Raw genomic sequence first — 16,149 nt, 5'->3', positions numbered from 1 at the left:
CAATTGTACCCATCCGTATGTTCGTTCCAAACGAGCCCGCAACCGAACTACAATGACTGACTGTGGTTATTTATTCCTATGAATGGAGCGCAGGGCATCTTGGACATATTAGTAAGATATGTCGCGTCGAACAAAATGCAATCTCGGAAATGTTTGTAGGCTCTTCTTGCAGCACCATCCACCCAATACATGTTTCTGACACGGTCCTCGTCGTCCAATCTTATCATGTAGAGGAAATCAGGATCTGCTTTTGCTTTCTCGTCGAAGTAGGCTATCGTGTCTTCTATGTCAGCCAACCTGCTCTCTCTACGGTAGTTTGCCTTTAGGTTTGTGATGTTTGCCGGTATGTAGGGCATGCTACTCAGAGTTCCATTTTTGCTGTGGATCATGGACAGTATCTGTACCATTCTTGATGGACCAACATTACAATCATGTAGTAGCTTTATGAATTTCTTCTCGAGGGGGCTGAATCCTGTGTGGGTGCTCAGAAATTTTACCAGGTCAAACTTCTTTATGAGTTCGTGGTTGTGCTCGTCGAAATATTCAGTGACCACCCACCATGCTCCATCTATGTTTAGTTTACACAGGACAGGGCATTCCGTCTTGACAATGATACCTCTCTTTCGTTCTGGCACGACAAACGCAACACCTTTACCCTTCTTGTTCCTTCGTGCCTTGTAGCACCTCATCTCACCTTTGCTGTACTCATTAGTTTTTTAATTTTCCTATGGTATTCGGTGTTCACCGCAAAACCATGGAACATTGCATATCTCTGGTAGAATTCCTTGGCATCTTCAAACGAATCAAAATCTCTGCCCAACATATGGTGGTTGAGGTACCATGATTTCTGATTGCTCATCTTCTTCATCCCCTTGTGCTTCGTCATCAGTTTCATCATTCACTTCAGTATCGGTGGCTGTTTCATCTGCTTGAGTGTTGCTTGTGCTGGTGTGCAAAGGTGTGCTTGTCGGCATTGCTAGAACAATTGCCATTTCCGACACTGATTCTGCATTGTTTATGGCAGGACTGTTGACTGGCTAGTGGAATGCTTCTTCCGTGTGCTCAGAGGTTCCCGCAGTAGATGTCCCCGCACCGTTGTTTATTGTAGTCGAAGGCCCTGCAAAAAAATAGGTGCGTGTGTAAGCATTGCTTCAATGGCAGGTTTATCGCAACGGAATATAGCAACTGCATCTGATTTTTCTTGACATCATTCATACAACAAGTCATGGCATCTGCATGTGGCCATGCATGGCAACTGTAGTTTTTCATTCATGGCAACTGAAGTCCAACAAACATGGGAGTTACTGTTGCCAAGGTATGGAACCAACATCTTTTAGTATCAAAACTTGGATACTAGGTACGAGCTCACTAGGCAAATGGAATCAATCACAAATGTTGCACATAGCCATACATCAATTGACAAATCCTGAAGACAATAGATGACTATTTGCATGCGTCCACTTGGTAGCATTTTTGTTGTCTTTCCACCACCACCGTGACAAATCCACTTCCCCCCCCCCCATGCTTTTCCACAAAAGCAAATGCACTACTGTTTTTTCTGGTTCACATTTTTTTACCTTGTTGTGCCGCATGTGCTAAGCGCATCTAGTTTGTCATTCCAATTTGTTGTGCTCTATCTGCAATAGCGTTGGCCTACAACTGTGAAGCTTGCCCTAATATGTTTGTCGGTGTGGTTCCACCATAACAACCTATGATCATTTAGCAGTTGGTCAATGCATGGCAACTGTAGTTTGTACAACATGGCACATGTAGTGGTTCAATCATGCCACATAGATTTCAACTATAGTTTGTACCACATGGCACATGTAGTGGTTCAACCATGCCACATAGATTTTTGTTCACACTTGTCATCCATAGTTGTTTAGACACATGCAGTCACATTTGATTAGACATGGCAACTACAATTGATTTGCCATGGCAACTGCATCTGTCCAGGAATGGCAACTGCATCTGTCCAGGCATGGCAACCCAAGCATATCACTGCAGTTGTCTAGGCATGGCAAATGCAGTTGTCCAGTCATGGCAACTGCAGCTGTCCAGGCATGGCAACCCAGGCATAGCACTGCAGTTGTCCAGGCATGGCAAATGCAGTTGTCCAGGCATGGCAAATGTAGCTGTCCAGTCATGGCAACTACAGTTGTCCAGGCATAGCAACTGCAACTGTCCAGGCATGGCAACTGTGTCTTGTCAAATCACCACAAAAACCCCAATGTCACCTATGTCCCCTCTCCTGATTCACTGTCCATAAATTCACTTCATACGCCTTACCTGTATACGATGTTGATGGCAGGTACATGGTTGCCACCTATTGCCACGTGCTACATGAAGGTCCTGCGTTTTTCCATATAACTCGTAAGTCTTTGTCATCCTTGCAAGTTTAATTTCATGTCCACACCAGTATGTTTCTTTTTCATATGCGTTACCTTGATTTGCCGCATTGGCTACTTGAAGTTGGTCACCCGTACATCTGTTAGCATTAGCGCCCTGTGCCTGAACTTGCCATGGTATCCCCGTGTGTGTGGTGTTGGAAATATGCCCTAGAGGCAATAATAAAAGCATTATTATTATATTTCCTTGTTCATGATAATTGTTTTTTATTCATGCTATAATTGTATTATCCGGAAATCGTAATACATGTGTGAATACATAGACCACAATACGTCCCTAGTAAGCCTCTAGTTTACTAGCTCGTTGGTCAACAGATAGTCATGGTTTCCTGACTATGGACATTAGATGTTGTTGACAACGGGATCACATCATCAGGAGAATGATGTGATGGACAAGACCCAATCCTAACCATAGCACAAGATCGTGTAGTTCATTTTGCTAGAGCTTTTCCAATGTCAAGTATCTCTTCCTTAGACCATGAGATCGTGTAACTCCCGGATACCGTAGGAGTGCTTTGGGTGTACCCAACGTCACAACGTAACTGGGTGACTATAAAGGTGTACTACAGGTATCTCCGAAAGTGTCTGTTGGGTTGACACGGATCGAGACTGGGATTTGTCACTCCGTATGACGGAGAGGTATCTCTGGGCCCACTCGGTAATGCATCATCATAATGAGCTCAAAGTGACCAAGTATTTGGTCACGGGATCATGCATTACGGTACGAGTAAAGTGACTTGCCGGTAACGAGACTGAACAGGTATTGGGATACCGACGATCGAGTCTCGGGCTTGTAACGTACCGATTGACAAAAGGAATAGTATATGGGGTTGCTTGAATCCTCGACATCGTGGTTCATACGATGACATCATCGAGGAGCATGTGGGAGCCAACATGGGTATCCAGATCCTGCTGTTGGTTATTGACCGGAAAGCCGTCTCGGTCATGTCTGCGTGTCTCCCGAACCCGTAGGGTCTACACACTTAAGGTTCGGTGACGCTAGGGTTATTAGGAAGACTTGCATGTGATTACCGAATGTTGTTTGGAGTCTCGGATGAGATCCCGGACGTCACGAGGAGTTTCGGAATGGTCCGGAGGTAAAGATTTATATATGGGAAGCTGTCATGCGGACACCGGAAAGTTTCGGGGGCATATCGGTATTGTACCGGGGCCACCGGAGGGGTTCCGGGGGTCCACCGGGAGGGGCCACCCCTCTTGGTGGGCCACAAGGGCCGCGTGGGGCAGGGCACCAGCCCCTGGAGGGCTGGGCGCGCCCCTCCTTTGGGCCCATGCGCCTAGGGTTTGAGGGGAACCCTAAGGGGGGGCGCACCCCCTTTGCTTGGGGGGCAAGTCCCCCCTCCCTGGCCGCCGCCCCCCCTCTAGATCCCATCTAGAGGGGCCAGGCCCCCTTGCCCCTTCCCCTATAAATAGAGGGGTGAGGGGAGGGCTGCAACACACAACCAAGGCGCAGCCCCTCCCCTCCCCAACACCTCTCCTCCTCCGTCACGAGCTTGGCGAAGCCCTGCCGGAGTACTGCTTCTCCACCAACACCACGCCGTCGTGCTGCCGTTGGAGCTGTCTTCCTCAACCTCTCCTTCTTCCTTGCTGGATCAAGATGGAGGAGACATCATCCGTTTCGTACGTGTGTTGAACGCGGAGGTGCTGTCCATTCGGCACTTGGTCATCGGTGATCTGAATCACGTCGAGTACGACTCCATCATCACCGTTCCCTCGAACGCTTCCGCACGCGATCTACAAGTGGTATGTAGATGCAAACTCACTCCCTTGACTCATTGCTTAGATGAACTCATAGATGGATCTTGGTGAAATCGTAGGAAAAATTTTAATTTTCTGCAACGTTACCCAACAGTGGCATCATGAGCTAGGTTTATGCGTAGTTCTCTATTGCACGAGTAGAACACAATTTTGTCGTGGGCGTTGATCTTGTCAACTTGCTTGCCGCTACTAGTCTTATCTTGCTTCAGCGGTATTGTGGGATGAAGCGGCCCGGACCAACCTTACACGTACGCTTACGTGAGACTGGTTCCACCGACTGACATGCACTAGTTGCATAAGGTGGCTGGCGGGTGTCTGTCTCTCCCACTTTAGTTGGAGCGGATTCGATGAAAAGGGTCCTTATGAAGGGTAAATAGAAGTTGACAAAATCACGTTGTGGTTATTCGTAGGTAAGAAAACGTTCTTGCTAGAACCCAATTGCAGCCACGTAAAAGATGCAACAACAATTAGAGGACGTCTAACTTGTTTTTGCAGCAATTGTCATGTGATGTGATATGGCCAGAAGTTGTGATGAATGATGAATGATATATTGTGATGTATGAGATCATGTTCTTGTAATAGGAATCACGACTTGCATGTCGATGAGTATGACAACCGGCAGGAGCCATAGGAGTTGTCTTTATTTTTTGTATGACCTGCGTGTCATTGAAGAACGCCATGTAAATTACTTTACTTTATTGCTAAACGCATTAGCCATAGAAGTAGAAGTAGTCGTTGGCGTGACAACTTCATGAAGACACGATGATGGAGATCATGATGATGGAGATCATGGTGTCATGCCGGTGACGAAGATGATCATGGAGCCCCAAAGATGGAGATCGAAGGAGCTATATGATATTGGCCATATCATGTCACTACTATATAATTGCATGTGATGTTTATTATGTTTTATGCATCTTGTTTACTTAGAATGGCGGTAGTAAATAAGATGATCCCTTATAATAATTTCAAGAAAGTGTTCCCCCTAACTGTGCACCGTTGCTAAAGTTCGTCGTTTTGAAGCACCACGTGATTATCGGGTGTGATAGATCCTTACGTTCACATACAACGGGTGTAAGACAGATTTACACATGCAGAACACTTAGGGTTAACTTGACGAGCCTAGCATGTACAGACATGGCCTCGGAACACAGAGACCGAAAGGTCGAACACGAGTCGTATGGAAGATACGATCAACATGGAGATGTTCACCGACGATGACTAGTCCGTCTCACGTGATGATCGGACACGGCCTAGTCGACTCGGATCGTGTAACACTTAGATGACTAGAGGGATGTCTAATCTGAGTGGGAGTTCATTACAACAATTTGATTAGATGAACTTAATTATCATGAACTTAGTCTAAAACCTTTGCAAATATGTCTTGTAGATCAAATGGCCAACGCTCATGTCAACATGAACTTCAACGCGTTCCTAGAGAAAACCAAGCTGAAAGATGATGGCAGCAACTATACGGACTGGGTCCGGAACCTAAGGATCATCCTCATAGCTGCCAGGAAACAATATGTCCTAGAAGGACCGCTAGGTGATGCTCCCGTCCCAGAGAACCAAGACATTATGAATGCTTGGCAGTCTCGTGCTGATGATTACTCCCTCGTTCAGTGCGGCATGCTTTACAGCTTAGAACCGGGGCTCCAAAAGCGTTTTGAGCAACACGGAGCATATGAGATGTTCGAGGAGCTGAAACTAGTTTTCCAAGCTCATGCCCGGGTCGAGAGATATGAAGTTTCCGACAAGTTCTATAGTTGTAAGATGGAGGAAAATAGTTCTATCAGTGAGCATATACTCAAAATGTCTGGGTTGCACAACCGCCTGTCCCAGCTGGACATTAACCTCCCGGATGAGGCGGTCATTGACAGAATCCTTCAGTCGCTCCCACCAAGCTACAAGAGCTTTGTGATGAACTACAATATGCAGGGGATGGTGAAGACCATTCCTGAAGTATTTTCAATGCTGAAGTCAGCAGAGGTTGAAATCAAGAAAGAACATCAAGTGTTGATGGTCAATAAGACCACTAAGTTCAAGAAGGGCAAGGGTAAGAAGAACTTCAAGAAGGACAGCAAAGATGTTGCCGCGCCCGGTAAGCCAGTTGCCGGGAAGAAGTCAAAGAATGGACCCAAGCCTGAGACTGAGTGCTTTTATTGCAAGGGGAAGGGTCACTGGAAGTGGAACTGCCCCAAATACTTAGCGGACAAGAAGGACGGCAACACTAAAGGTATATTTGATATACATGTAATTGATGTGTACCTTACCAGTACTCGTAGTAACTCCTGGGTATTTGATACCGGTGCCGTTGCTCACATTTGTAACTCACAGCAGGAGCTGCGGAATAAGCGAAGACTGACGAAGGACGAGGTGACGATGCGCGTCGGAAATGGTTCCAAGGTCGATGTGATCGCCGTCGGCACACTACCTCTACATTTACCTACGGGATTAGTTTTGAACCTCAATAATTGTTATTTAGTACCAAGTTTGAGCATGAACATTGTATCTGGATCTCGTTTGATACAAGATGGCTACTCATTTAAATCCGAAAATAATGGTTGTTCTATTTATATGAGAGATATGTTTTATGGTCATGCCCCGATGGTCAATGGTTTATTCTTAATGAATCTCGAACGTAATGTTACACATATTCATAGCGTGAATACCAAAAGATGTAAAGTTGATAACGATAGTCCCACATACTTGTGGCATTGCCGCCTTGGTCACATTGGTGTCAAGCGCATGAAGAAGCTCCATGCTGATGGACTTTTAGAGTCTCTCGATTATGAATCATTTGACACAAGCGAACCATGCCTCATGGGCAAAATGACCAAGACCCCGTTCTCCGGAACAATGCAGCGAGCAACCAACTTGTTGGAAATCATACATACCGATGTGTGCGGTCCAATGAGCGTTGAGGCTCGCGGAGGATATCGTTATGTTCTCACTCTCACTGATGACTTGAGTAGATATGGTATGTCTACTTGATGAAACACAAGTCTGAGACCTTTGAAAAGTTCAAGGAATTTCATAATGAAGTAGAGAATCAACGTGACCGAAAGATAAAATTCTTACGATCGGATCGTGGAGGAGAATATTTAAGTCACGAATTTGGTACGCACTTAAGAAAATGTGGAATCGTTTCACAACTCACGCCGCCTGGAACACCTCAGCGTAACGGTGTGTCCGAACGTCGTAATCGCACTCTATTGGATATGGTGCGATCTATGATGTCTCTTACCGATTTACCGCTATCATTTTGGGGATACGCTCTAGAGACAGCTACATTCACTTTCAATAGGGCACCGTCTAAATCCATTGAGATGACACCGTATGAATTATGGTTTGGGAAGAAACCTAAGCTGTCATTTTTAAAAGTTTGGGGATGCAATGCTTATGTCAAGAAACTTCAACCTGAAAAGCTCGAACCCAAGTCGGAAAAATGCGTCTTCATAGGATACCCTAAAGAAACCATTGGGTATACCTTCTACTTAAGATCCGAGGGCAAGATCTTTGTTGCCAAGAACGGATCCTTTCTGGAAAAAGAGTTTCTCTCGAAAGAAGTAAGTGGGAGGAAAGTAGAACTCGACGAAATACTACCTCTTGAACGGGATAGTAGTGCAGCTCAGGAAAATGTTCCTGTGATGCCTACACCAACTGAAGAGGAAAATAATGATGATGATCAAGGTACTTCGGATCAAGTTGCTACTGAACTTCGTAGGTCCAAAGGACACGTTCCGCACCAGAGTGGTACGGCAACCCTGTCCTGGAAATCATGTTCTTGGACAACGGTGAACCTTCGAACTATGAAGAAGCAATGGCGGGCCCAGATTCCAACAAATGGCTAGAAGCCATGAAATCCGAGATAGAATCCATGTATGAAAACAAAGTATGGACTTTGACTGACTTGCCCGATGATCGGTGAGCGATAGAGAACAAATGGATCTTTAAGAAGAAGACGGACGCGGATGGTAATGTCACCATCTATAAAGCTCGACTTATCGCTAAGGGTTATCGGCAAGTTCAAGGGATTGACTACGATGAGACTTTCTCTCTCGTAGCGAAGCTTAAGTCCGTCTGAATCATGTTAGCAATTGCCGCATACTATGATTATGAGATATGGCAGATGGACGTCAAAACGGCATTCCTTAACGGGCATCTTAAGGAAGAACTGTATATGATGCAGCCGGAGGGTTTTGTCGATCCTGAGAATGCCAACAAAGTATGCAAGCTCCAGCGATCCATTTATGGGCTGGTGCAAGCATCTCGGAATTGGAACATTCGGTTTGATGAGATGATCAAAGCGTTTGGATTTATGCTGACTTATGGAGAAGCCTGCGTTTACAAGAAAGTGAGTGGGAGCTCTGTAGCATTTCTCATATTATATGTAGATGACATACTTTTGATGGGAAATGATATAGAACTTTTGGACAGCATTAAGGCCTACTTGAATAAGTGTTTTTCAATGAAGGACCTTGGAGAAGCTGCTTATATATTAGGCATCAAGATCTATAGAGATAGATCGAGACGCCTCATAGGTCTTTCACAAAGCACATACCTTGATAAGATTTTGAAGAAGTTCAAAATGGATCAGTCCAAGAAGGGGTTCTTGCCTGTATTGCAAGGTGTGAGATTGAGCTCGGCTCAATGCCCGACCACGGCAAAAGATAAAGAAGAGATGATTGTCATCCCCTATGCTTCAGCCATAGGATCTATTATGTATGCCATGCTGTGTACCAGACCTGATGTAAACCTTGCCGTAAGTTTGGTAGGAAGGTACCAAAGCAATCCCGGCAAGGAACACTGGACAGCGGTCAAGAATATCCTAAAGTGCCTGAAAAGGACGAAGGACATGTTTCTCGTTTATGGAGGTGACGAAGAGCTCGCCGTAAAGGGTTACGTCGACGCTAGCTTCGACATAGATCTGGATGACTCTAAGTCACAAACTAGATACGTGTATATGTTGAATGGTGGAGCAGTAAGCTGGTGCAGCTGCAAGCAGAGCGTCGTGGCGGGATCTACATGTGAAGCGGAGTACATGGCAGCCTCGAAGGCAGCGCATGAAGCAATTTGGGTGAAGGAGTTCATCACCGACCTAGGAGTCATACCCAATGCGTCGGGGCCGATCAAACTCTTCTGTGACAACACTGGAGCTATTGCCCTTGCCAAGGATCCCAGGTTTCACAAGAAGACCAGGCACATCAAGCGTCGTTTCAACTCCATCCGTGAAAATGTTCAAGATGGAGACATAGATATTTGCAAAGTACATACGGATCTGAATGTAGCAGATCCATTGACTAAACCTCTCTCGCGAGCAAAACATGATCAACACCAGAACTCTATGGGTGTTCAATTCATCACAATGTAACTAGATTATTGACTCTAGTGCAAGTGGGAGACTGTTGGAAATAAGCCCTAGAGGCAATAATAAAAGCATTATTATTATATTTCCTTGTTCATGATAATTGTCTTTTATTCATGCTATAATTGTATTATCCGAAAATCGTAATACACGTGTGAATACATAGACCACAATACGTCCCTAGTAAGCCTCTAGTTGACTGGCTCGTTGGTCAACAGATAGTCATGGTTTCCTGACTATGGACATTAGATGTTGTTGACAACGGGATCACATCATTAGGAGAATGATGTGATGTACAAGACCCAATCCTAAGCATAGCACAAGATCGTGTAGTTCGTTTTGCTAGAGCTTTTCCAATGTCAAGTATCTCTTCCTTAGACCATGAGATCGTGTAACTCCCGGATACCGTAGGAGTGCTTTGGGTGTACCAAACGTCACAACGTAACTGGGTGACTATAAAGGTGCACTACAGGTATCTCCGAAAGTGTCTATTGGGTTGACACGGATCGAGACTGGGATTTGTCACTCCGTATGGCGGAGAGGTATCTCTGGGCCCACTCGGTAATGCGTCATCATAATGAGCTCAAAGTGACCAAGTGTTTGGTCACGGGATCATGCATTACAGTACGAGTAAAGTGACTTGCCGGTAACGAGACTGAACGAGGTGTTGGGATACCGACGATCGAGTCTCGGGCTTGTAACGTACCAATTGACAAAAGGAATAGTATACGGGGTTGCTTGAATCCTCGACATCGTGGTTCATCCGATGACATCATCGAGGAGCTTGTGGGAGCCAACATGGGTATCCAGATCCCGCTGTTGGTTATTGACCGGAGAGCCGTCTCGGTCATGTATGCGTGTCTCCCGAACCCGTAGGGTCTACACACTTAAGGTTCGGTGACGCTAGGGTTATTAGGAAGACTTGCATGTGATTATCGAATGTTGTTCGGAGTCCCGGATGAGATCCCGGCCGTCACGAGGAGTTCCGGAATGGTCCGGAGGTAAAGATTTATATATGGGAAGTTGTCATGCGGACACCGGAAAGTTTCGGGGGCATATCGGTATTGTACCGGGGCCACCGGAGGGGTTCCGGGGGTCCACCGGGAGGGGCCACCCCTCTTGGTGGGCCACATGGGCCGCGTGGGGCAGGGCACCAGCCCCTGGAGGGCTGGGCGCGCCCCCCCTTTGGGCCCATGCGCCTAGGGTTTGGGGGGAACCCGGGGAACCCTAAGGGGGGCGCACCCCCTTTGCTTGGGGGGCAAGTCCCCCCTCCCTGGCCGCCGCACCCCCTCTAGATCCCATCTAGAGGGGCCGGCCCCCCTTGCCCCTTCCCCTATAAATAGAGGGGTGAGGGGAGGGCTGCAACACACAACCAAGGCGCATCCCCTCCCCTCCCCAGCACCTCTCCTCCTCTGTCACGAGCTTGGCGAAGCCCTGCCGGAGTACTGCTTCTCCACCAACACCACGCCGTCGTGCTGCCGTTGGAGCTGTCTTCCTCAACCTCTCCTTCTTCCTTGCTGGATCAAGACGGAGGAGACGTCGTCCGTTTCGTACGTGTGTTGAACGCGGAGGTGTTGTCCGTTCGGCACTTGGTCATCGGTGATCTGAATCAAGTCGAGTACGACTCCATCATCACCGTTCCCTCGAACGCTTCCGCACGCGATCTACAAGTGGTATGTAGATGCAAACTCACTCCCTTGACTCGTTGCTTAGATGAACTCATAGATGGATCTTGGTGAAACTGTAGGAAATTTTTTAATTGTCTGCAATGTTACCCAACATGTGGTTGGGTCATAAGAACCTGCGAAGAATGACATTGTACACTAGTAGAAGAAGGGCCATTTGTCCCGGTTCATAAGGGCCTTTAGTCCCGGTTCTGGAACCGGGACTAAAGCGTCGTTACTAAAGCCTCCCCCCTTTAGTCCCGGTTCTTACACGAACCGGGACTAAAGGCCGTCCACGTCGCCGCTGCTGGAGCTCCACCTTTAGTAACAACACCAACCGGGACTAAAGGTATTTTTATGAAAAAAAAATTTGAATTTTTTTCGATTTTTCAAATTTCTGAATTTTTTTCCAATTTAATCTCTAATCACCCATCATCACTGCTCAATTTAACCTCTAATCTCTAATCACCCATCATCATTCCAAATCATCTAACTTCCCGGCCGGTCACCCATCCTCTCACTACTCCAGCCTGAGCACGCTTAACTTTCGAGTTCTATTCCCCCTCGTTTCCAAGTCTGCACTTGTTGTTTTCCTGACAATAGTAAGATGTCAATCCTATTAACCCTCAGGAGTTTAGCTTGAGCATGAAGTCACACGTTTCACTGTTTGAGTTTGAACCTATTATTCTAAAAAACAATAATTATTTAGTAACACTAATATTTCTTCCGTAAGTAGTTCGACCATAGTTTGACCACAGTTTGACCAGATTTGACCAAAATTCAAAAAATTGAAATTAATTATTTAGTAACACTAATATTCTTGAATAAGTAGTTTGACCACAGTTTGACCAGATTTGACCAAAATTCTAAAAAATTGTAATAATTATTTAGTAACACTAATATTATTGAAAAATTATTTAGTAACACTAATACTTCTTAAATAAGTAGTTTGACCAAAGTTTGACCTGATTTAACCAAAATTCAAAAAAATGAAATTTGAGCATAACTTTTTTCCTTTTAGAATTTGAGGATGCTAAAAATTGCAAACAGGCCGTAGGCAGTCAAAATCAGATGCGGAATTTCGTGCTGAACATTTTGATATATTATACGTTTTTTCTGACATCGTATGCAAAAGTTATAGCCGTTTTACATTTTCCCCTACACTTTTTGCAAAACATGTCCAAATTTAAGTTTTTAAATTTTCCTAACTAGTACGTGTAGTAACATAACTACATCTGGAAGGATTTTAATTTTTGAAGTTTTTATCATTTTTTTTGCTTTTTACAAAACTGAAAAGGCGATCTAAGGGTAGAGTTTGAAAATGGGATCTTTAGTATCGGTTCGTGCCACGAACCGGTAGTAATGCCTCAAAACCCATTAATACCGGTTGGTGGCTCGAACCGGTACTAAAGGTTAGTCCCGGTTCGTGGCACCAACCGGGACTAAAGGTCCCATTTGAACCAGGACTAATGCATGTACGGTGCCCTAGCCGCTTGAACCGGGACTAATGCTCACATTAGTCCCGGTTCGTAATGCAACCGGGATTAATGCTCTTTTCTGGCCGAACCAAAGCCCTGTTTTCTACTAGTGGTAGGACATAAGTAGAATGTCATCTTCCTCGTCACAAATATGGCAACTATCCCTTTTTTGATCATGCATCGTATCGATGCTCGTGTACTGCTCTAGTAGTGGCAGCAACAGCCCTGCAAAAATGAGTTGATTGTACTCTGCTGCATCCCAAGGGGGCGTTTCCGGCCTTTGAGAAAACCAAGGATCGGTGCCATCTTCATGATTCATTTTTCCGCCTTTTCTCCCACTGTGTTTCAGTCACTGCATGAACAAGAACGCATCAATATCCGCAAAATGCATTCTTTCTGTTTGCACATACAAAAAAACACGGCAATCTTATCACATTTCTTGCATAGACAACCAACACATCATGGCAAGTAGGACATGGACATTCATTCTCTTTTCTAAAATCTGGATGCCAACTATCATTTTGAACCGATGGCAACAACGAACGTAATATGATGGCAAGTAACAACACAATATTGTGGCAGCTGACGGCAAAGATAGGTGGCAACTAACATCAGAAACAGGTGGAAATTATTTTCCTTCCTCCCTATGCACCACCCAAATTCCTCCTTTCTTCCCCTACTTTTAGCGATTCCTACGCATTCTTATGCGGCAACTACTCGCACCAACCCAACCCAAAAGCTTAGCTGAACTCTAGGATAGAATATGATAGATGTGGCGCACGTTGGTGGGCAAATGTGAATACACACAAATCCGTGGTGTGTTTGTCATGACAGCGTGGATCTAGTCGCCATGTTCGTGGGCAATCTGCAATTTCAATTTTCTGGACAGAAGAAGGACGAGAAACAAAAGAAGATCAAAGATCGACCTGTTAGCTCGTCGTCGTGGGCGGGGGGGGGGGGGGGGGTAGCGGTGGGGTTGAGGTATGGGGAGGCGCTAGGGATCTGCTCTGGTTGTCATGGCAACAAGAGAAGGAAGACGATGAAGGTAGGGGATCTAGAGGTAGGAGACGACGGCGGCAAGACTGATTGGGGTTGAAAGGCAGGCCGGGACGAGGGGGCGCGTTAGGTCGTGTAGGCAGTGCGGTCGATCGCCCGAACATGTGGGCGATTGTGCCACACACCGAACGTGCGGGGTTGTGGTCGCCTGCGTTCGAACATCGTCGTACGGGCGGGGTTGTCTCCGTGCCACACAGGGCGTGCGGCACAATCCCACTAGATGTCACACGTGCAACAGTTATCAGCATTTTTAGGACTTATAAACATTCTACAACTTATGAACCAAACATGCCCTCGAACATGGCCTAAGAGTCCTAGTCTCCCCCGTGTTTCGAAGAAACATGTATCCCGTGACTCCACCGACGTGGTCCCACGTCCTAGCCATGCCTCGGCGCTGTGCCGGCGAAAGGGTACGCACCACGGGCCCTCCACTCTTAATGAGTGTGTTGACCCTTAATTATATGCACGTTCGCCTAGACAAATCCCGGTAGTTAATTGCTCCAGTAGCACCAGCACTCGATTAAACAATCCAATCTTTGGCGCTCAAGTACACGGCGTTACAGCTGTGAGCCCCTATCCTCACGTCACGTCACGTAGCCACACCAACAACCAAACCAAGCCGCGTTTCCTCGCTGTCCTTCACATGACAAACATCTCCATTTCTATTTCCACCATACAGTTTTTGTTGTTTAAATAAACTCAAATTCGCTGGACAACCAGCAAGATTCTCCTTACCGACACAATCACATGTATACTCCTACTACACAATACTCAATTTTCAATACGTTGTAAAATTCCTAGTAGTTAAGTCTACTGCTTCAGATGAGCCTGAATGATATACAGTAATAGAGCTTCTAAAAAATAGTTGTATTAACCACGTCACATGGAGTAGCTCGTAACCAGCAAGTGACTAATTTCGATTTATTCGAATCGTAATCTTACAAATAACAAATCACCAAGTTATACATGCACCAAAAATATGTGTAAGAAAATTCCAAACAAGAACAAAAACTGAATAAACTTTTGAGGGAATTTACACCCACGATATTCATGGTCTCTACTTTCCAATATAAAGTGAAAAAATATGTTTCCTGAATGTTTTGCATGGCAGTCCCTAAAGTTGGCATTATACCTAGAAGGTCCACTTCCAGATCTTCACACGGACTCTGACCTTGCACGAGTGCGCGGCGGTGCTCACCGTCGCGGCCGTCTCCGCGTTGTCCAACGCAGGCGCAGGCGCCAGGGCGGTGCCATTCTTCCCCTTCACCTTCTTCGGCGGTGGCGGAGGTGGACTGGGTGGCGTCACCTTGATGCCCTCGCAGTGCACCTGGATGCCCATCTTCTTGGTCTTGAGGCTGCCGACCTTGACGCCGGCCCGCGTGTCGGCATCTATAGCGACGGAGAAAGCACCGGACTTCTTAAGGTCAGAGCCGGCGCCGGTGGGGTCTACGGTGACACTAGCAGCAGTGATGGTGGCAGTGAAAACGGTGGTGTTGCCGGCATCATGTGCAAACCCAGGCACGGTGGCGTCCCCGAGCGGAACGGCGTTGGCGGCGGTGGCGGCGGAGAAGGAGAAGTCGTCGTAGAAATAGACGAGCTTCTTGTTTGGGTTCTTAGCGGTGACGGTGAGCTGGATGGAGTCGGTGAGGACGGGCGCGGTGGTGGAGGAGGAGAGGTTGAACGTGCTGAGGCGGACAGAGGAGACGGTGAAGCTGGGGCGTTGAGGGCGGTAGAGCAGGTAGAAGGCGCCGCCCGCGGCCGCGGCGACTAGCGCGAGGAGGATGACCACAAGCAGTGCCCAGCAGAAGCAGCAGCAGAAGCTGCACCGGCAGGACCGCCCGCGCCTGCTCTTCGCCTGCCCCTGCGGCCGGTAGATGGGGCGCTGGTACATCTGCGGCTTGGGCGCCGTCGGGCCGCCGGCGCCGTTGGCCATTGGGGGCGGCGGAGTGGGCTTGGCGGCGGGGTAGACGCGGTCGGCCATTGCAGCCGCCGCAGATAAGGACGCGGAGGAGGAGGCGGCACCTGCTCTGCTTGACGCGGTGGTGCTGGGCCTGCTGGGTGGTTGAGTGGTTGTGGTCAGGGAGCTCGAGTTGAGGAATTTTGTTGAGCGAGAGAGATCTAATAAGGGGCGGGAGGGGAGAGAGAAAGTGTACGCGCGTGGTGAGGTGAGATGAACAGAGACGCGTTACCTTACGGCCGATGGCTTTACCTCACCTAATAACAAAACAAAGGCCGGCTTAAGAAATTTGGTGGTTTTGTTTTGTGACGCTTACCCTTTTGATCCTCTTCAACTACCATTGCACACTTGCATGACATGTAGGATGGCTCGGTAGGAAAATGCGGAAAAATAATTGGAAGCGACCTCTTCTAGTGCACATAAAACAGAAAGAGCATATCAA

At 46.9% G+C, this 16,149-nt stretch overlaps 1 protein-coding gene across 1 annotated transcript; it reads right to left on the bottom strand.

Annotated features, from left to right (window-relative positions):
* Positions 1-14,646: 14,646 nt before the first annotated feature.
* LOC123115823 (NDR1/HIN1-like protein 13) lies at positions 14,647-15,856 on the bottom strand. Its single transcript, XM_044536909.1, has one exon. The coding sequence runs from the start codon at positions 15,729-15,731 to the stop codon at positions 14,883-14,885; it is 849 nt and encodes a 282-aa protein (XP_044392844.1). The 5' UTR covers positions 15,732-15,856; the 3' UTR covers positions 14,647-14,882.
* Positions 15,857-16,149: the final 293 nt, after the last annotated feature.

This window comes from Triticum aestivum, chromosome 1B (assembly GCF_018294505.1).
Source record: "Triticum aestivum cultivar Chinese Spring chromosome 1B, IWGSC CS RefSeq v2.1, whole genome shotgun sequence".
In the NCBI taxonomy this organism is placed as follows: domain Eukaryota; kingdom Viridiplantae; phylum Streptophyta; class Magnoliopsida; order Poales; family Poaceae; genus Triticum; species Triticum aestivum.
The sequence above is the reverse complement of the archived record's forward strand: the minus strand, read 5'-3'. Positions and strand labels throughout refer to the sequence as shown.